General features: G+C 31.4%; 2 protein-coding genes across 2 annotated transcripts; both read right to left on the minus strand.

Annotated features, from left to right (window-relative positions):
- Window positions 1–12,625: 12,625 nt before the first annotated feature.
- On the minus strand, window positions 12,626–14,144 carry LOC108843570 (uncharacterized). The gene is made up of 5 exons (XM_018616798.2): window positions 13,805–14,144; window positions 13,358–13,600; window positions 13,201–13,282; window positions 13,002–13,080; window positions 12,626–12,901 (listed from the first exon to the last, which is right to left on the minus strand). Exons 1-5 carry the CDS (start codon window positions 14,093–14,095, stop codon window positions 12,838–12,840), a joined length of 759 nt encoding a protein of 252 aa, XP_018472300.2. The 5' UTR covers window positions 14,096–14,144; the 3' UTR covers window positions 12,626–12,837.
- Window positions 14,145–16,727: 2,583 nt separating this feature from the next.
- LOC108843483 (O-fucosyltransferase 36) lies at window positions 16,728–19,239 on the minus strand. The gene is made up of 4 exons (XM_018616694.2): window positions 17,807–19,239; window positions 17,477–17,726; window positions 17,053–17,229; window positions 16,728–16,881 (listed from the first exon to the last, which is right to left on the minus strand). The coding sequence occupies exons 1-3, from the start codon at window positions 18,994–18,996 to the stop codon at window positions 17,053–17,055; spliced, it is 1,617 nt and encodes a 538-aa protein (XP_018472196.1). The 5' UTR covers window positions 18,997–19,239; the 3' UTR covers window positions 16,728–16,881.
- Between the last annotated feature and the right edge of the window lie 3,052 nt (window positions 19,240–22,291).

Raw genomic sequence — 22,291 nt, forward strand, 5'->3', positions numbered from 1 at the left:
TTCTACGATTCTCTTTCTTTAACGCAATCGACGTAACCGTCATATAATCAATCTAAGAATTCCACTCATCCCACTCTAATAATGTTTAGTAATTGATGGCGATTCAAGTCCAAAATACTAACATTTGATCTATTGGTATTGGCACATAAACTCTATGGTATCTTCCCATGTTACACTATACAAGGAAACCAATTACTTCCCTTATGTATGCTATCCGTGTTTAGATTTTAAAAACCGTGAATATGATTAATATACTCTTAAAACTTAACTAAACAAAAAAAAGAATCATTACTTCCAATATGAAAGAAATTTTAAAACGTTGCCTGGTTGCTAAAGTTATTTAAAATTGATGTAAACCACACACCACCCTCACCATTAATCCTTTGCAACACACTAACCATTTATTGTATAAACCATTATTAAATGCAGCAAGCCCGAATGTCACATATTGTTAGAAATTTTCTTTCTCATGATCATTATAGATGCTAACATCTCATTTACTAATTAACAAATTGATTTTTTACTAGGAAGATTTGGTGAAATTGTTCTATTCCGGTTAAAATAGAAGTTGTCCATTAAGTAGAGGAGTTTAGGAACCATTTATAGTTTTTAGCTAAAAAACATATTTAGATTCATATTAAAATTCGTTGATATTTCTAAATAAGGGTGGACAAACAAGAATTTTGTTATGAACACACACAAAATCTTCCATTATAACAAAACTAATATAGAAAATAATTTTATGTTTCTTATTTTAAGATACATCTTTTTGAGAGATCTTGAAACTAAAGTAACACATACAACTCGCACTCTATATTTTAAAAGTCAACATAGTAATTTAAAAATATTTATTAGATATTCACCAATTATTTTATCAAAAATTGACACTTCACCCTTATTTTTAATAAAAATTATAAAATTTGAAATGTATTCCATCTTTCTATTATTTGAACTACATATATTAGTAAAAGTTTTATAGTTCATATATAGTTATTTTAATAATTAGTTAATAATATAAGTATGTTCTCTATATAAACATCAACTTTGTTTTATGTTTAAATTCCAACTAAATTAATTTTGTTGTGACTATCGACTTTTTATTCTATTTTTATTAAATCGATTAGTAATAACCATTTATACTATTCCACTTTGAACTAAACAACTTCAAACAAAGTAATGCACTACGGTCACTAAACACTATCAAAAAAATATCAGAAAATATCATTTTTAATATATTTTATTTCATATTTAACATATTTTATTTGTTAAGACGATATAATAATTTATAAATTTATGTAAAAGTATAATATACGACCCCGCCGCGTAACGCCGGAATATCACTAGTTTGTACTATATAATAGGATTTAATTAAAAGCAACTTAAACAATTAATGTCAGATTAAGTACTCAAAGTTAACGAGAAGAGCCAGCTCAGCTTAGTTGCCATGTACTCTTATCTATATTATTAAAACTAAAGTACAAATTAGGTTTATTTAGAAATATGAATAATAGATTTAAAAATGGGTTTGTTTCGAAACATGGTTAGCAGATTAAAAAAGGATTTATTTGGAAAAATGAATAGCAATTTTTTTTTAAAAAAGAGATGTTTGGAAATATTGATATCAGTTTTTGAAACAATATGTGTTTGGAAATATGGATAATAGTATATTAAAAAAAGTAATGAGCTTGTTACTAAGAAAAATTGGAGCTCATTATATTATAAGAAACTAAATATTTAGGTCCACTTTAAAATATACGAAAAATGAGTCAATTTAATTACTTAAAAAATATTTTGTCTAAAATAATCATAAAAAGATTTAAACTTTATATTTCAAATCAAAATAACAATTTAAAGTTGATTAATATCAAAAGTTGATTGAAAAAATATACATGTATTCAAAAACTGTTTTTACTAAAATATTTTCTAATAGCCATTATTTAAAAAATGTTTTCAAAATATATAAAAATACAATACAAAGCTCAATTTCATATACCAACTTAAATTTGGGGTTTTATATTTCACATTAAATTTTTAAAAATATAATATATGTGATTATTTATATGATGATACGCGTAAAATACAATTAATTATATGATTATTTATATGATGGTACATATAAAATATGATTAATCATATGATGACACATATATGATATATAATAGTGACTATAGATGGACGTTCGGGTACCCATTCGGGTTTGATTCAGTGTTTGGGTTTTTGGGTTTCCGGGGTCAAAACAATATGTGTTTTGCTGATGGTATTTTTAAAAATAATTTGTTTTTGCTGATGGTATTTTTTAAATGTTTTTTTGCAACTACTAATATTTTTTATTTTTTATTTTAAAAACATAATATAATTTGATAATATTTTATTTATTTTTTAAAAGATAATGAATATAAAGAATGAATTATTATTGGTTGGTGAACCTACAGAGTAGGTAAACTGTTTCAGCAAGTATAGTAAAGATAGAAAAGAACATTTTTATGTTAGTAACTTAATTTCCTTAGAGAATTAATTGCTCTTCTAGAGTTTGCTCAAAACTTTTTGTAAAACTGCCACATAAACAATAAAAAGATGCTAGGTGTTGACACACCATAATATTTAAAATGTAACTAATACAAGTACAACATTGAGACTACATCTTTTTAAAAGATCCTCAGATAATATATAGGAGATATGGTGATTACGATGCTATTGAGCGATCTTTAACTAAACCAAATAAATGATATTGCAGTGTTATACAACTATTTTGTATATATTATGTGTTGTCTATTATCAGTGTAATGATACACTCTATTGTTTTTATCAACACAAAAATTGACAAACGATAACAACAAGAACACCATTTAATCTATTAATTAAGGGTCTTAATTTTTATTTACCATTAACAAGTCATAGTAGAACCACTTATAGAATTAGTTAATATAACATATTTGATTATTTACGTTAATAATTTAATTTTATTTTTAGTTATAACAAAATCTGTTGAAAAGAATCTAACAAAATCTTACTTCAAATTTAAATATTGTTTATAAAATAACATATTAATTAATTTCGTAATTAGTAATATAAAATATTTGTAAATAAATATTGACTAAAATTTTAATATAAAAAAAGAAAATAAAAATTTTATACTATTTTCTACAAATTCTATAATTACATTCTGTATTATATAAAAATAGAAGTGCTATATAAATTAAATATGAAATTTTTATTAAATAGGTAAATTAACAAAAAAAAAATTTAGATTGTTTCAAATTTAAATAAATTATCACTCATCATTAAAATGTGTAAATTATATAATATTTTTATACAAAAATAAATTTATTAACATAGGTTAAACTTTTATATCTACAAGTATATATTATCTTTTTATTTATTTTTAAACTGTAAACAATACATTTTTAAAAATGTTTATATACAAAAATATAATAGTATATAATAACCTTTATTTCATATACTATTTAAAATATATTATTAGAAAACTATGAAATTTTGAGTAATTTTATTTGAAATTATAATGAGAAATAAAATTTTGATTATATATTTTATTTTAATTATAAAGAAATCTGTTGAGAAAACTTTAGAAAATATTAACAAAAATTTAAATATTCTTTAAAAAATAATTTATTAATGTACTAAAAAAACAAATTCAAAATTCATGTAATCTTCCAAACACAAAAATAGTAGTGTAATTTTTCAAATTTTTCTTGACAAAATATAAGATTTTGAAAATAAATATTCAAACCCAAAATGATAATATTTAAAAATTTACAAAAGATAATAAAGAATAACTTTTTGAAATGCACCACGAAAAACAAACTATATATGTTGTAAAACTAAAGCAATCTAATATTTTGAAATCTTAACTAAAAGTAAAAATAAAATTTAATATGATTAAAAATTTCTTATATACTAAAATAGTATTATAGATGCTACTATGTATAAAATTTACTAAAACAATAAGGCTATATTATTTAAACAAAACAATTTTTACTTATAATCCCGTGAAATACTAAAATAATATATGTTAAAGTATATTTTTTAAACACAACATGTAAGTTTAAATCATCTTAAACATATTTCTTTTTATAATATAAATAAATAAATTTTAAGAGTATATTATAGCAAAATGTATAAATTAAAGAAAAAACATATTTTGAAGGATGTTAACTATTTGATTTTTCATATTGTTATTTTATTATATCTAACTCCAAACTATATTAGTAAGTAATAAATATTAATAACAAAGTAAAATGTACTAAGAAAATCACTATATATTAATAATTGAATAAGAAATATAAACAATAATATTATAGAGTTACACATATATAGTAATAAAATGAAAATATATATTTAAAACATTTTTAATAATGTCAAAAACATTTATAAAATGTAAAAATATCTGCACGGATATACGGGTTAAAATCTAGTTAACGTTAAAATTCCACTCAACGTTGCCAACCTGATGCAACCGTGAAAACCGCTGGAGCTAGTGGCAACATATCAATTCTATTTTACCAACCAAAGGCTCTGCCCATTTGTTTGGTCTCAAAGCAGCTGTTTATACGCAATTAGTTTTGTTGGAACTCATTTTTACAATCTTACCGGTCCGAATAAAAATAAAATTCGTGATTTTATCAGTTATTTAGAAATTGTAATTCATGTTTTACATTTTCTAATTCAGTTAGATTTTAATGGTTCATTGAAATCAGTTATTTTAAAATAAACTAGATTTTGATCTGCGCTTTAATTTTTCTTTATTTTTTTAAATTGACAAATATTTAGTAAATGTCATATTTTTATATTTTTTTTTTATAAAAAACTTAAGCTTTTTATCTTTCTTTATCGTGTTTCATTTTAAAAGAGTATAGGCATGAGCACAATATCTGGACCCGAAGAATCAACCCGAAACCGACCCGTAAATCAGGGTCCCGAACCCGATCAGACCAGGAGTAAATATCCGAATGAGTTCTAAATTGCTATATCCGAAAAACCAGTCCCGAACCCGACCCGAACCGAGAATCGGATGAGTACCCAAACATATCCAAAATGTGAATATATATATCTAAATATATATATTATAATTATATTTATAATTATTTTAATATTTTAAATTAATATTATAAGTTAACTATAGTAGTTATTTCGGTACTTTTGAGTATTTTTGGATAAAATATGATAGTTTGGATAAAAGTTTATTCAAAAAACTATATAGAATGGATATTTTTGGTTACTTTTGAGTAATTTGGATACAAAAATTTGAACCGAATCAGATACTTTGGTTATTTAGTTATTTTTCAGGTTCTTATGCATGAGAACCAAACCCGCCCGGACCCGGAAAGACCCGACTCGAACCCGACCCGAAATTTTATAATACTCGAATGGGGTTTAATTTCAAAACTCAAAAAATCCGATACCCGAAAGAACCGATCCGTACCCGAATGGGTATCCGAACGTTCAATTCTAATGAGTATTTATGTTCAGAAAATTAAATTTTTTTTTAATAAATTAAGTTGGTATAACTCTGATAAATTGATTTTATTATGTGGTTAATTTTTTAATTAAAAATTTATACTTTTAGTAAATATTTATACTTTTCAATGGAAAAAATCAATTTTTTTATGAATGCTTAAATTATATTTAAAAAAGAAAAAACATAATAATTAAGTGATTAATTTTTGTTCACTACACAAAATATTAAGAATGGTTAAAAATAAATTATTTGAATTTGGAGAAAAAAATAAGAATTGGATTTGATTTCTTAATCGGTCCAAATGGCCCAAGAGAGATAATGTAGACAATGGACTGGATCCAAAAAAAATGACCTAATATAAATGTTTTATTAATATTACTTGATTGTCCTTAATGAAATATGCAATGTTAATAAATAAAAAGGTATTTTTAGTAAAAAACTCAATAAGATCCTGCTTTAATAGTATAGATGTGTATACTAAATTTATTGTTCTTTTATAGGAGCTGAAAATAAAAATAAATTATTTTACTTGATAAATACAATAAACAGACACACTAATATTATATCAATACATAATAAAATTTACAAAAAACATATATTTTTATATAGAATATACAAATTTAAGAAAATGTGTAATTCATAGTTTGAATCATGTAGTGCAATCGGCAGGTCTCATAGAGCAATAAGCGTTGTATATCAAACCGCCGTCACCTCCTGGACGAACTTTATATACTGGATGGAATTTTCCTCGTCTATTGTAAAACTCGTCACAAACTTTTTTGCATGTGGTTAAATCAGGATTTTTCATTACGTTCATGCACTGATTCAAAATACAATATTTTTGAGACATTGAATTGTGTGAATGAGAAATGTGTGCAGAAAACATTATCATAATTATAACTATGATCATAAAAACGCTTGATTTTTTCTGAACTCCCTTGAGGTATGTATTTAATTATCACAAATAAAATTTGTGATTTTTATCAGTTTTTCATAAATTGTAATTCATGTTTTTACATTTTCTAATTCAGTTAGATTCGAACGGTTCACTGAAATCCGTTATTTTTAAAAAGAAAATCTGTATACTAAATTTATTGCTTTTATAGGAGCTGAAAATAAAAACAAATTATTTTATTTGATAAATAAAATAAACATACATACTAATATTATATCAATACATAATAAAATAAAACAAAACAAAAACAACATATATTTTTATAGAGAATACACAAACTTAAGAAAATGTATAATTCGTACTTTGAATCAGGTAGCGCAATCGGAAGGTCTTGCAGAGCAATAAGCTTTGTACATCCAACCGCCATCACCTGGAGAAATCGTATAGTCTGGGTGGATTTTTCCTCTTTTACTGCAAAACTCGTCACAAACTTTTTTGCATGTGGTTATATCAGGATTTTTTATTACGTTCATGCACTCATTAGAAATACAATGTTTTTGACACATTGCACCGTCTGAATGAGAAATAAGTGCAGAAAACACTATCATAATCATAACTATGATCATGAAAACGCTTGATTTTTTCTGAACCCCCATGATGTATGTATTTAATTATAACAAATGCTAAAAAGATATTGCAATTTCTTCTTTTTAAATCGTAAACAAGATAATTTGTTGAGTAATGTTAGGTTAACGTAGGTGATTTATATAGTAGAACTAATAATAACTATTTCTAATTGTTATCTTAAATAAGTTAATTATTTTTCCTTAAAATATATATGTCTGATTAGTTTTGTAAAGTTCAGCTGTGATTTGTCTATTATAGTTCTCCAAACAACTCTTGTTATAACAAACCAATGGTTAATCGCTTGTATTATCCAGCTTGCAATACATCCATATATCATTTTGGTTTATTTTGTAACCACTTGTTTTTGTGCTAAAATATCATGGACTGCAATATACATATCACTGGACAATCTAGGAATGTGGAACATAAGATCAGAGTTGTGGGAAAAACATAAGTTCCATATAAATTTATCATCAGGAGCAAAACAATCTAGAAAAAAGTAACAGTGGCAACCTTGCACAACATCTAGCAAAGGAGACGTCTGACATGCTTCACCAGCATCACGATCCTTCCATTTCTCTAAAGACGTTTCAGCCATAATGGACGAAGCTAAGTGGGAGCTCAAGTCGACTTTTTTTGTGACAACCCGTCCCGTGGAACACCTGCCCATGGACCCCAGGTTCACAGCGCTGCAGCGCACCGACCCCAACCCCTCCACTATGAGATCTCACTATCTCCATAATTAGGTTGTTGGTGAGACTCGAACCCAGGTCCTCACCCTTTAACAGCATTCCCACAGGACAAGCTGTCACCAATTGACCTGCAGATCAATTGGAGACAGCTTGTCCTGTGGGAATGCTGTTAAAGGGTGAGGACCTGGGTTCGAGTCTCACCAACAACCTAATTATGGAGATAGTGAGATCTCATAATAGAGGGATTGGGGTCGGTGCGCTGCAGCGCTGTGAACCTGGGGTCCATGGGCAGGTGTTCCACGGGACGGGTTGTCACAGACAGCCCACAGGCTTGGGTGTTGGGTGTTGGGTTTAAGCCCAACCCTCAGGAACCCACGACCAAGATCAGTGGAGTAACCACTGATCCATAAGCTAAGATAACCGGATGATCCGTTGGGATCTAAAGCCATGGGCAATTGGTTATGTCCATCTCTTCCCTTTTGATTTGATTATTATATGTGCTTCTACTTCTTAGTGGTTACTGTTAGGAGATTTTTGTGTAGGATCTTTGTGAGTACTACAGAACAATGACAAGCTTGGTATATTGTAAGAAACGTAAGAATTGAGACGTAAATAAATATTTTATTAAGCAATTGAGCAGGAACTACAACATTTGGAGTATGAACCCTAGTTCTAGCCGCCTAACTCTAATCTCTCAGTCTCGAAGTGTTGATCCCCTGTTCTAGGGTTTGGGCTCCCCTATATAGTCGTATTTAAGTCGCTTGAAGTCGGTGAGTAGGTTTAAACTCTTCCATATTCGAATATATGGAAGAATTCCCTATAGCAAGGGTCGGAGGCGGAGCTTCTCTTAGCAGGAACCTGGAGGCCGGTGTCCTGCCCAGGATCTGGAGAAATTTTATACCGGATTATTTTTCCCCAACAATTACATATGTATATGGCGAGTGGGTTGGGGGATGAACAAAGTCCTTGGCTGGTTCATACCATCATGTTCTAAGTCCGATGGACTACAAGCATGATCGGACCAATCCAAGGTTGAGATCGATTGGATCAGGCGGTTATGGTGGAGGTTGTACCCTTTCGCTGAATGGTTACAGTGATTCATAACTTGTCCAAAGGTGGTCGGCATTCCACCACCTCAGCATCTTGCTACATTGAATTATTTAACCCTAATCTTCTACACTGTGGTTTACCCCCTTTGAGATATACTTCAGCTCTAAGAAAGTTTTTTTCCAATTAGTAATGTGATCTTCCTCTTTCAATCGATTAAGATTGCTTATTAATCAATGATTCAGTTAAGTGCTTAAGATAGATAAAATATACATGAGTACCAATATGGTCTTAGTGCACTGTAATATATAGCATATAGTAACACTATCTTTTTTTGTGTATATACTATATAGCTAATATATAATTTTTGTATTACATAATATAATTCCTCAAACAACATTCGTTTTAAGAAATTACTTTAATCAATGTAGAAATACTAAATTCTATTAATCTAAACATCTTCATAATATCTGATTAGTTATACTATTACAATGCCTAGAAATATTACATAGATATTAGTGTGAATATAATATATTGTATAAGTCGACAAAACAAAATATTTTGTATAATTTACTATTTACATACTTCAAAAGAATATTTTTAAGATATTAGTCTGAATATAATATATTGTATAAGTCGACAAAACAAAATATTCTGTATAATTTACTATTTACATATTTTTTTTTGTCAATTTTTGGATTTTTATTAAATCCCAACTGATAAAGAGTACAGATAGGTATCACATACACACACATGTCAACTTAAAAAGAGAAATACAACACGTGTCAAAAAATTTACATGAAGTTCTGAGACTGTAGCTCCACCGCCTGTCGTCCTTGTTTCAACGCACCACCGGCCCACCATCTATTGAAGCTTCGTCTCTTCCGTCACTATGTTGCATCCTCTGAATTTTGCACTCCTTGAACTCCATCTTTCACCTAATCCTTAGCTTGTGCTTGGAAACACCATCTCCATCAGATAATAACCACTTGAATATAAATCGGTTTGACCAAACAAGAGCTTTTGCCGGACCGTCTTCAGTATAGAGAAGTCGCCGACTTATCTAAGACTCCGTTAAAGTCAGCTGATTTCAATCCCACACCACCGCTTCTCTTCCACAAAGAGACTTTACTATAGCCATCTATGGGCTTCAAACAAAGCGTAAAGATTGATTCTTTGTCAAAAGAGATTAAGTGCAAATCTTTGAAGAAGGAGAATACCCAGCACAAGATGAAGGAGGGCTCTGTTCGTTTCGTGATCTGGACGCGGCATCCAGATGCAGACGCGGACCGATGTTCGTCTGATGCGAAATAGGAGGTTAAGTTGGACGCAGCATCCAGATGTATTTTCATAACTCATCCAGATTTTTCAGGATTTCTGGATGCAGTTTTCAAACGTTTCCAGAAACAGTAAACTCATCCAAAAGTGTTAAAAGTCAATAATACCCTTAATTTATCCTATGAATTATAAAGTTTTACCTGATTTCTAAACCTAATTTTTTTTCTCCCCGTCAAAGCAAATCTCTCTCTCTCTCAGATAACCGAATTTACCCCCAAAACTGAAAAACCAAAAACCGAGTTTTGCCACCAAAACCGAAAACCGAGTTTTTCCGCCAAAATAGGAAAAATGAATTTTCCGGCCAAAACCGGAAAACGAGTTTTCCCGCCAAAACCCGAAAACCGAGTTTTTCGACCAAAACCGGAAAACTGAGTTTTCGACCAAAATCGGAAAACCGAGTTTTTGGCCAAAACCGGAAAATCGATTTTTTCCACCCAAATCGGAAAATCAAGTTTTTTTCGTCAAAATCGGAAAACCGAGTTTTCGGCCAAAACCGAAAAACCGAGTTTTCCCGCCAAAATCCGAAAAAACGAATTTTCCCGCCAAAACCCGTAAACCAAATTTTCCCACAAAAATCGGAAAATCGAGTTTTTCAGCCAAAACCGGAAAATCGAGTTTTTCGGCCAAAATCCGAAAATCGAGTTTTCCCGCCAAAACCCGAAAACCGAGTTTCCGGCCAAAACCAAAAAATTGAGTTTTCCCGCCAAAACTGGAAAACCGAGTTTTCCCGCCAAAACCGAAAAATCGGATTTTCCGGCCAAAACCCGAAAATCGAGTTTTTCCTGCCAAAATCCGAGAATCAAATTTTCCGAGACTTAGTTAAATATTTTGTGTAAAAGTCATTTGAGTTTGATGTTATCATTGTTGTAAAACATGAAAATATAATTTAGTGTTTATTATTATTACTTTATAATGTTATAAATCATGAAAAATTGAATTTGATATTTATTTTTATTTATGTCTATTTTATATGCAGTTAAACAAAACTTTTTACAGGTTAATATATGAAAATTTAATATTTTTTTTTAAATGAAAAATTGAATTTAATGTTCATTTTTATTTATCTCGATTTTATTTGTAGTTAAATATATTTTTCTACAAGTTAGTTTCACTTTTAGATATAGTTATATATATGTTTAGACCAAAAGAAAAGATAAGGAGTTTTTGGTCATTTGACATAAAACTCATCCAGATTCAAAAATACAGAATACAAAACGAACAAAACTGCATCTAGATATAGTTTCCAGACGCATGATCTAAAATTTACAGAATCACAAACGAACGACATCTAATTGCTGCATCCAATTAGTGCATACAAATACCGCGTCTGGAATTCTCATCCAGTTCACGAAACGAACAGGGCCGAGATCTAGAAATTTGTTGTGAAAGAGGAGAGTAAAAGCTAACTCAGTTTAAAACCGGGGAAAAGAAAAAACTTGAAGAACTGCACCGGTTTGAACTGAAGAAACACACAACAAAATCGCCATAGCGAAGTGATTACTCGCCTTGCGAAAATAGAGATTCCGAAACGGAAATATTATATTACAACAAAAAACTGAAACAGATCTCTTTCTCCCTATGAAAGATGTTGGTGTGTGAACCATTAGTCGAAGTAAACTGCTACCTTATCAGAAGTATCTTAGATTGATCGGACGGTTGTTTTGAAAGCATCACATTTTTAGAAGCACGACGGTTTAAAAGCTCGACGTTTTCGAAACATGACGTAATTTAGCCACTAAGTTTTCCCCAAAACTTCGTATGAACAAAATATTATTCCAAAGACATTATAAGTCGGAAGCAGGACGGGAATTAAGCAAGACGGGAAACAAGCATGACGGAAAGCACGACGGGAAAACCCGAAATCGACCAAAAATCCTGATTTCAGTATTGTCTATTTCTCGAGGAAACCAGAGGCTTGGGAAATATTTTTTTTGGCCGACAGCATTGTGTAACCCACATTGCTAGGCGTATTAGGAGTGAGTTAGTGTTCCTTCAGCCTCGTACCTGGTGGGTTTAAGGAAACTCCTTATTTGCTGGATCGGAAAGACTCAGAGAAACAGAATCATGGCCTAGGGCTGAGTGATTACACGACGGTGTAATGTGACAGTGATCCGAAGAACTGTGGGCTGTCGTGCGGTGATCCGAAAAACTGTGGACCGCGGTCGATTTGAAAGTTCCTCTCTTCTGGTTTTTGTGGTAGGAAGTTAGGATGTTGCCGATATTGGGGATGAACACGAAAATAATATTTTTAAATAGTTATGGACTTTAAAAGAATATTTTTTAATAGTTATGGACTTTTTTAATATTAATTAATTTATATATATTTAAAAGATATAAGTATATATGTTTTAAATCTTTTAAGTATGTTTCTCATATTTTATTCTATTTTTCTTAGAAAATAACTCAACAAGTCGCAACAATCGCATACGTCCCCTTTCCTCAAACACAATATGTTTAGGCCGTGAGCAACATTTAATGAAAATTAAAGAGGCAAACATCGTTTTACAGCCCATTGTGAGCATATCTCTCCCTCTCTCTTCTCGTTGGGCCTACATAAAGTCTTTGGCAGGATCTTAAGTCTAGAAAAGGTTACAAGTTACGGTTTACATTCAAACTAAACTCCATACATCTACATGACCTTACCATTTCACAAACAGTTCTACAACACCAAAAGCAGATAACAGACGTACAATGTCAATCAAAAGGAAGTGTTTGAAACCAGCTTCTGATTTACTTTACACAGAAAGTAGGCGTAGATAATTTCATGTGTTGGCTATTCGAGGCCTTGAAAAATGCGGAGCTAGTTTCTTCTCGAGCTCAACCAAGCTGGATGGTGCGTAAAACAAACATTAGTATGACCTTTAAATGAATGGTTAAATAAAATCTGTGTTTATTACACAGAAAGTGTTTGAGAAATCCGACTCACATCTCAAATCTGCGTTTAGCTTCTTTGAGTTTTGTACGGTAGAGGTCACTGTCTTTTGGTATATTGCTCATGGGATCAGCTAAAAAAACATTAAGAAATGACAACACTACATCACTAACAAAACGCAACGACGCCCTAAGAATCTAAACAATAATCATAAATAAAAACAATTACATAAAGCGTTTCTATTATCCGTTACCAGGAAGTGTGGCATTATGATGTTTCTCCCCAAATTCTTTGTGAACTTCCATCGCAGTTTCTCTACTCAGGCGGATCAATCCCTGATCCAAATGCAATGCAATGAGAAATAAATGAAGAAAAAATGGCAAGGGAGAGAGACTAGTTTGCTTTACTACCTTCTTCTCCTTTCTTTTAAGAATCTTGAGATGACATTTTTTGACATAGTGAGTCAAATGATAACGAGAATGCCTTGAAGAGAGCTCTTCCTTAACCTCCGGATTCGCATCTAGCCACTCAGAGATATCCTTTGATTTCACCAGCTCTCCGTTATCCAGAGACTCTAACCACGAATACACTGGTAACCACTGGTCAGTCCTCTGAAACCGAGCCGGATGTTGATCACCTTGATTACTCTCTTGCTAACATCATAAACAAATCCAATTCATCAATTCCAGATACAGGCTTCGAATGGAAACAGTAACAAAAATCTCTACATATATCATATATCTATACGTTTTTATAACTGCTAGAAGCGCACCGCAGTTAAACCACTTGTCCCGCACTGCTCAATCCGCAGCCATATTCAGAAACGAGTATCTATAGAGAAGAAGAGAAGATATTACCTCGTTCTGTTCTGATGCGGTTCGTCTCATGTACTGTTGCATGGAGAGGAAACGGTCGACGAGATCGGAGAGGGGCCTCTGGCGGAGATCGGCCGGCAAGGATTCGAAGTTGGAGCCGATCCAAGTCTCGACTTCGCTGGCGCTAACGACGGACTTGGCGTCGGGGAAGGCGGCGACCCAGGCTTGAGCCAAGGTCTCCCAATCTTGAGACGGTTCTGTAGGTTGATTAGAGATTTTGCCGTCGGATTGGCCCTTTTCGTCTTCCAGGGTTTCGTTTGTTGAGTTTGACATCTTTCCCTTTTGGTCACTAGTTCTATCAGATTTTGTCTTTCTAATAAATTATGTTCATTTATCAAACCAAATACTCTTCCTTCAAGTTGAAACATTTAACAAAAAAAGAAAAAATTAGAAGAAACCCAACTCTATTATCAAGCCCATGATTGGCCCAGCGACATTTAGGATTTGATTAGTTTTCAGTATTACAGTGTACAGACAATAAAGTTTAGAAAGTACTCTTGCATATTACCAAAAAAACGTTTTTAATCTCAAAACTCACATAAAATAACTAAAATAGCATTATTGAGAACTGGCATGAAATAATCCTACAACAAAGTTTTGTTTACAAACTAGCACTCAAGTATCAAATTGACCAAAATTTTATTAAATACATGATAAATAACAATTATGTCATTTCTCGATGAATATATAAAAATAAATAAATATTTTTAAAAATAAATCAAAGTTTTTATTTCAACAAATTAAATTTTTTAAAAAAATTGTAACTTTTACTTCAAAACTATTTTTCTTACAAGAAATTTAAGAAGAACTTGATAAATGTTTATAATATATTCCTGAATTTGAATTTACAAAAACTTTCATGAATAAGAATAATATCTTTATAAATTTTAGGAAGACATTGATATATATATATATATGTATATCATAAAAACTTTAAAATCTTTCATAAATATGTATTTAAATCTACTATATTAATTTAGAGTCCTATCTTTTATCTACTTAAAAAGTTCTCATTTAAATTTGGACTTATCACATGTTATTGGAAACAAATATAACATCTCTTATAATTTGGTCATACAATATTTATCTCATTTAAATATTATCTAATTTATTAATTTACATTTATATATTAGATTTTGTGCGATATTTCAGTTTTAGATTACTTTTAACATCCCAAATCTCACAACAAAAAAAAACAACTTTGTTCACTTACGTGTGGTCTAACCATATATTTTTTTTCTTTTTCTTTTTGGTTTTTCTTTTGACTTGATATTTCTTTTTTACAAATCTTTTAGGTATATAACTAATGAAGAATACCAAAGATATTTTGACAATCCATATAGGGTTTTTAACAAATCCAACTTCTAAAACTCATATAACAATGAATTTATCTGAATGTTTTTTTTTTTGAAACTAATTTATCTGAATGTTGTTGTTTCGATAAACAAAAACATCAATTAGATAAATGCAGGGCTGGGTAAGATAGAGAGATCTATTGCTGTAGATTTAGGGGAGATCTTAAACCATATTGAGATACTATTCAGAGTTATATCTATAGGTGCATTAGAGATGTGAGAAAGTCAATTTCAGTAACAAAGATGAGAAGGAAACTTTTGTTGTAAATTAGCTCTTTACCTATTCTTTGATCCTAAAATGATATTACTTTTCTTTTCTTTTCTGTCATGAACTTAACATGTAATTTTTCAAAAGACCATCTAAAAACACTAATTTTATTTGAATAATTTTTAAATATCCGCGCTAAGCGCGGACTAAGAATCTAGTATAATCTTAAGTGATGGTCTAACACGAAGTGCTCGCTGCCAACCATCACTCTTTGTATACATGGATACAAAGTATTCTCTTTGGTTAGCAGAGTTTTTATTAATCTTTATCTGTTGATGATAAAAATAATATATTCTTAAATATGTATTGAGGAAGATCTTACTGGATATATATATTTATGAATATCTTACTGAAGAGATGACAAAAAAAGAATATCTTACTGAAGTTGAATTAACAATACACTGTATTTATTAAGATACTTTCAAATATTTATAGTATTTTTTCTAAAATTTTGGAAATACCTTCCTCAATTCAATATATATATTTTATAAAGATATTATACCTATTTACAAACATCTAAATAAATTTTCAAAAGATGAACAGTAGAGTTTTTGTGGATTAAATCCAAGCAATACATTGATTTTTTTATCTGAGAGAATAGCTTGAAACTTAATTTGAATAAGGAATATCTAGCCACGATTTTTGAGATTTATCATTGTTACTACAATAGCTTTGGAAAGCAAACCAAATTTTCGTAGGAAGCACACTTTACACTGATGTATAGAAAGTGTTGACCATGGAGTTTCCCTAGGGAAAAACTTACTGGTGTGCTACAGAAAGGAACTGAGTCGTAGGATGCAATGATCTGCTTCTGCTTCTGCGTCTGCCGTTCAGATACTTGGATGGCTTGTGACTCTATCTGATGTTAAAGAAGTGAGGCTTGCGGCTTTATAACGGCACAAAGAGGTATATGGATGTTTGTTTGACATATGGATTAAGGTTCTTTTGATTAAAGGCACTGCAGTATTCATGACAACATTGACAAGAGTCCCACCCTATAGGCTATATCATAAATGTTTAAGCAGTGTGAAAAAAATGTATAGTTTTGTCTCTAGTTTGGGTAGACTATGTTTGCTTTTAGTTAGGCTCGTTTGATTTAAGGATGCTATGGCTTATATTTTGACTAAGATTTCCGTCTAAACCAAATTCGGTTTAGATACCAAGGGTCCTCATACAAGTTACAAAATCAAAACTAGATGATTATTATTACCTTGGAACGAAGAGCAAAAGTGAACACTCCAAATGTCTGAAAACGATGAGAGAAGGAAAAATTCTCCAGTAGTAAAGGCAGCGGGGAAAAAGCAGCAATTTTATTGTCTAGAAGTCTTTAAAATGCTTGAAGAGAGACAAAAACAATACATTTGGTTTGAGAAAACTTTATATAATATATGTATCACTTGTTGAGAAACCGAGGCTCTTTCTTCTATCGATTCACACTGTTATCTCCACACCATCATGGAAAAAAATAAAAATGGAAAAAATAAAAGTGGAAAGAAGTATCCAAAATCGGATTTCTATAACTAACTACGATTCAACTAGAACAAGATAACAATGGAATGTGGTAATAAAACAAGTTCGTAAGAAGAAAAAAAATGTGTGCTTTTTACCTATTCATCTTCTGCTATGAAGTTTGGTTCTTCCCCTCGACATAAGTACTCATCGCACGTAGAAGACGTCCCCCAATCTTTCCTTAGCCTCAAGATATCCTCCGTGAAAGTCGATCCAGAGGCTCCAATGAAGACGCTGGACATGGCACATATCGTTTTATCCAGCATTGCATCCACCTACACATTTGCCAAAAAAAAAAATTTACCGGTCTATGACTCATGAAGATGGTAACATGCAAAGTTTGATACATCACGCCATGATATATATCATTAGGAATTGTCTAGTCTGCTATAATATACACTTCAGTTCAGTTGAGTAAGTGAGCAACCAAATTCAGACCACACAGAACCAAGTTTAAAGCGAGGCGAACAGCATTTCAAGATTTACGGTTTTTAACCATAGTAGAAACAGTGAGATTGGCACCTGAGAGTCATCCTCTATACCATGTCGATATAACAATGCATCCCATTTCTCAGCTGAATTACGCGGTGGACGTTTAACAAGTGGCACAATTTTTCCATCGACCACAACAAGTGACTGAAGCAGACTTGTTTCACTTTCCGCAGCATCTGTCGAAAGATAGATTACTGCACCGTTGGATCTTTCCACCATCCTAGCAATACACTCTGCCGCTTGTGGAATCGGATAGAAGCAACTCGGCGCTTTTGCATTGCTGCCAATCAAATAATTTTTTTTCAGTTTTAATATTACTACTACAAGTCTAGCCTGCAATGCCTTATGAAAAAGCCATACCAAAATTTGAGAAACCCATGTCGACGGAAATGAATGGCGATGAAATTGCTCCCCAAGAAGGTCTGTATGAACCGCTGAGCTGTCAACAAAATAAGCTTACTGGGTTCAATCAAGGTCTTGCACTTGTGATTAATAGGTCCACCAGGCTGCATCACCCAGTCCTGCTCCATATCAGCATAGAAAACATCCCCAATCGCGATCACATCATCATCATCAGACTTGAAACTTCTCTTCACCTCGTCCACAGTTCTCTTGCTAGGTTTCTTTATATCTTCGCTCCAAGGAGACTCGAGCTTCCCTTCGATGGAAACCCCCAAGCCTTTCAGCTTCTTCACATGCTCATCGTCTACGTAGCAAAGCTGCGGCGACGAGAAGTAACATATGAAACGGTCGATACGAGGAGGACGAGGAGCACGATTCTTTTTAAACTGATCGAACGAAACGACGACGTTTCTTCCCAAACAAGTGTTGATCCGGTCAATGTCTATCACTCTATCGTACTGGTAATCAAATTTGGAGCTCGGGATTACTAGAACCCGGTCCAGCAAGGCAGCAAAGAACATGTGTTTCTCTAAACAAATCAAGTGGTTGCTCATTTGTCCCGACAGACATATCGCGAACAGAAACTTGTCCGATCTCGGTTTCCACTCAACCGTTTTCCGATCCGACAGCTTCTGATCCACCTTCGCGCATCCACCGTACGGGTTAACCACAACCGAACCGGGTTCCGGTTCGGAGTAGTTTCCGGTTCTGTGCGGCGACAGAAGCGCGTCCTGGATCTCTTTATTCAACGAGACAGCGAGTTTCACATCTGAAGAGTTTGCGTTGGAGATAGAGAGGAGCTGGAGCTGTTGCTGTCGGAGGAGGTAGAGTGCGCGGAGCTCGGATTCTTTGACGCGGGTCGAGAGTGGATCCACCTTGAAACTGGAGAGGTTCAGCTGACGGAGATCGGTGAATAGGAAGATGAGACCGATTGAGATTGTTAGTGCCACGGCGGCGGCGAGGACGTAGCAACTGCGCTTGTTGAGAGAGATCTTCCTCCGCGACTGCGAGAGAATGTCTTCGATCTGGAGAGATGATCTCCCGTTTGCGGCGGAGGAGGGCGGATCTTCTTCTCGGTGGCGGCTGCTGCGAGTGTCGTTTTGAGGGATCAAATGGTGGTGGTCTTCTTCGTCTTCTCTACGCTCCATTGCTTAAGAAAGAGATAGAGATCAAACAGTAAGAAGATTGTCGTTAGGGGTTAATCAATCAAACTACATTGAGTAGTGAATGGATAAAGTGGTGAGATTGAGCGTGAAGGAGAAGAAATAATAATTTCGTCGGTTGAGGAGAGACTGTGGAGAGTGGGTGGAGGAGAACGACTCAGTACGAGTCATACCGGGTTTTATTCAGTACTATATTATTGTTAGATTTTAGATGATTGATCAAAACCGATTTGATTTGTTTGACTTGTTCTGCTGATTGTAAATTTGTAGTCTATTCTATTGAAATAAAGTCACTAAATATTAGGATTAGAGTTTTGATAATGTATATATAAAAAAAATATTTAAACTAATGACTTCATATGATAAGTGTATGTTTTTATTAATAATATCAGAGTTTGACATGTGCAACCGCACATGTATTTATTTTTATTTCTTAAGTTAACTTTTGTTTTGTATAAATCAACATTTATACATATAATATAATTATTTAATATCATTTTAGAACATAATAATCTTCTCTATTACATCAAGTGATTATATTTTGGTTTTAACTGGTAGTTATATTACCGATATTTTTATCATATAATTTATTGTATTCGATTTCAGTGGATTTTTATTAGTATAAGAATATGCTACAATAATATATTAATGAAATAATTTATATTTTATTTCTATACTATACAAATAATTATTTTATGTAGTTTTAACTTTTAGTTATTACTAATAAATAATGAAAAATATAGCTATATAGTTTTAAAACAATATCATGTTTAAAATTTAGTAAACGAATACCTAAATCGGTTTATATGACATTTACAGGTTATTTTACATTTATATTAATAAATTATTATTTTATATTTAATGACACACCCATCCTTATTCTAAATCAATTGTATATAAATACATGTTGTGCTTATATAAGTCTATTAGACTATATCCAATAACACACATAACTAAATCAAAATGTTAGACATATTCATCTTTATGTCAATATTTTCAATATGAAAATTAATTTTTAATATCAATCAAAAAATATATTTAATGTTTTAGGTTTTAATCCATATTGTAAAGCATTTATTTTGCTTTTATAATTATTTTATTTAATTATATTGTAAACTTTGACAAAACATATATTGTAAATGACCTGATTTGTTTTTTTTGATTTTGTGTACGTTTACTTAAATTGATTTTAAAATTTATTATATAATTTCATATTAATTTATTTAAGTATTAGTATTACTTGGTTTAAGAATATAATTACGATTGTTAAATATATATATGTATTATCATATTTTCTTTATTTAATTGTGTCATCAAAGTATATTTTATAATAGTTTATAATAATTTATATATAGTTGTTTATTAATTAGTGAAATTTATTTTTAAGAAAATCTGAAACAAAGTGATTTCTGGGAAAGTAATGAATATAAAATAGATTTATTATTGCATATGTTAGAAGTTATCAGTTATTAAAATAATTATAAAAGCAAAATAAATGATTTCTGGGAAACTAATGTTCGTCCGAGATTATTACATCACCATTAAAAAGACCAAAGATAAAAATAAGGGGATCTGAATTCTGTTGGAGCAGATATATATTTTCAATACAAGTAAGTATACTTTTTTTTCTTATATATGCTATGTATTCATATCTATATTTTATTTATCTATATTATTAAAAAAAATTACACTTATAAATTACTCCTTAAATTTTCAATTTGTTTACATTTCAATGCCACTGAAATAATAATTAATCCTAACTTTAAACATTAATTGTCTTTTTCTAATTTAATACATAATTACTTAAACTGAATTAACAACAACTTCATGATAAATTTTAAATTTAATTAATATTCCATAATTCAAAATTCATTTATTTAGGATCTTCTTAATTGGTAAGTCTCAAATATTCATAGTTTAGAATGGACCATATCTTGAAATTAGAATGGACTTTAAACTTTTGGGGATTTATTATCTTCTTTTAGTAATACTTTGAATGAGATGAAGCCCACCTTCAACAATAGTTGTACATGTTCACTACTATATAGTATATTTAACAATACAAGTAGCAAATACATATTATCAAAATATTTATTAAATATCTAAGATAATTGTAACGACCTGAGTTATGATATATGAAAAAGGCTTAAGAGAACTGATTTGGGTATCTATGTCACCAAACTCGATTTATCTTATCCGGAGCACATCCAGAAAGAACTCCAGAGTTATGCGTGCTTGAGCTGGAGTAGTGGAAGGATGGGTGATCTATCGGGAAGTGATTCGTATAGCGTGCGAATGAGGCCAAAACACGGAGAAAGGTCGGGTGATGATTGTAGGGCCAGTAAACATGACTTTTGGACCTTGGAAAATTAATGGACCGACCGTTAGAATGGGATGGGGCCTACGGACCGAGAGAGCGGGTGTGGGTAGTGCATTAGCCATGGGCGGTCGGAGCGTTACAAGTGGTATCAGAGCTGGCTAGTCGTCTCAGTTCTAACCTCAGAGGCATCTTGAGATATGTTATGGGGCGCAACGAGGACGTTCTGTTCTTTGAGAGGGGGTGAATTGTAACATCCTGAGTTATGATATATGGAAAAGACTTAAGAGAATTGATTTGGCTATCTATGTCACTAAAGTAGACTTACCTTTTCCGGAGCACATCCAAAAAGAATTCCAGAGTTAAGCGTGCTTGAGCTGGAGTAGTGGAAGGATGGATGATCTATCGGGAAGTGATTGGCGATAGCGTGCGAGTGAAGCCAAAGCACGGAGAAAGGTCGATGGTGATTGCAGGGTCAGTAAATATGAATGACTCTTGGACTTTGGAAAATTAACGGACCGACTGTTGGAATGGGATGGAGCCCACGGACCGAGAGAGCGGGCGTGAATGGTCCATTAGCCGTGGACGGTCGGGACGTTACAATAAAAGTCACTATTAATCAATTAATTTAATTTTTAATTTAATTTAATATATTAGTAATTTTGATTGTTAAATATTGGTGTATGTTTTAGCAAAATTTGTATGACATAGATTTTTTATATTAAATTAAATTATATACAATATATATTGTACTAAAATTTTAGTAACCAAACTAAATTACATACATTTATTTGTTTTTGGTAACCAAACTAAATTAACCAAACTAAATCACATTATACAATATTCTTTTTATTTTCTAGACTGATTTTGAAACTATTGAATGGCACATACGATTATATAGAAAATCGGTTATTCATATTTAAGATATCAATTTAAAATTAAATATTCTATTATGTAAACAAC

This window comes from Raphanus sativus, chromosome 2 (assembly GCF_000801105.2).
Source record: "Raphanus sativus cultivar WK10039 chromosome 2, ASM80110v3, whole genome shotgun sequence".
Lineage (NCBI taxonomy): Eukaryota > Viridiplantae > Streptophyta > Magnoliopsida > Brassicales > Brassicaceae > Raphanus > Raphanus sativus.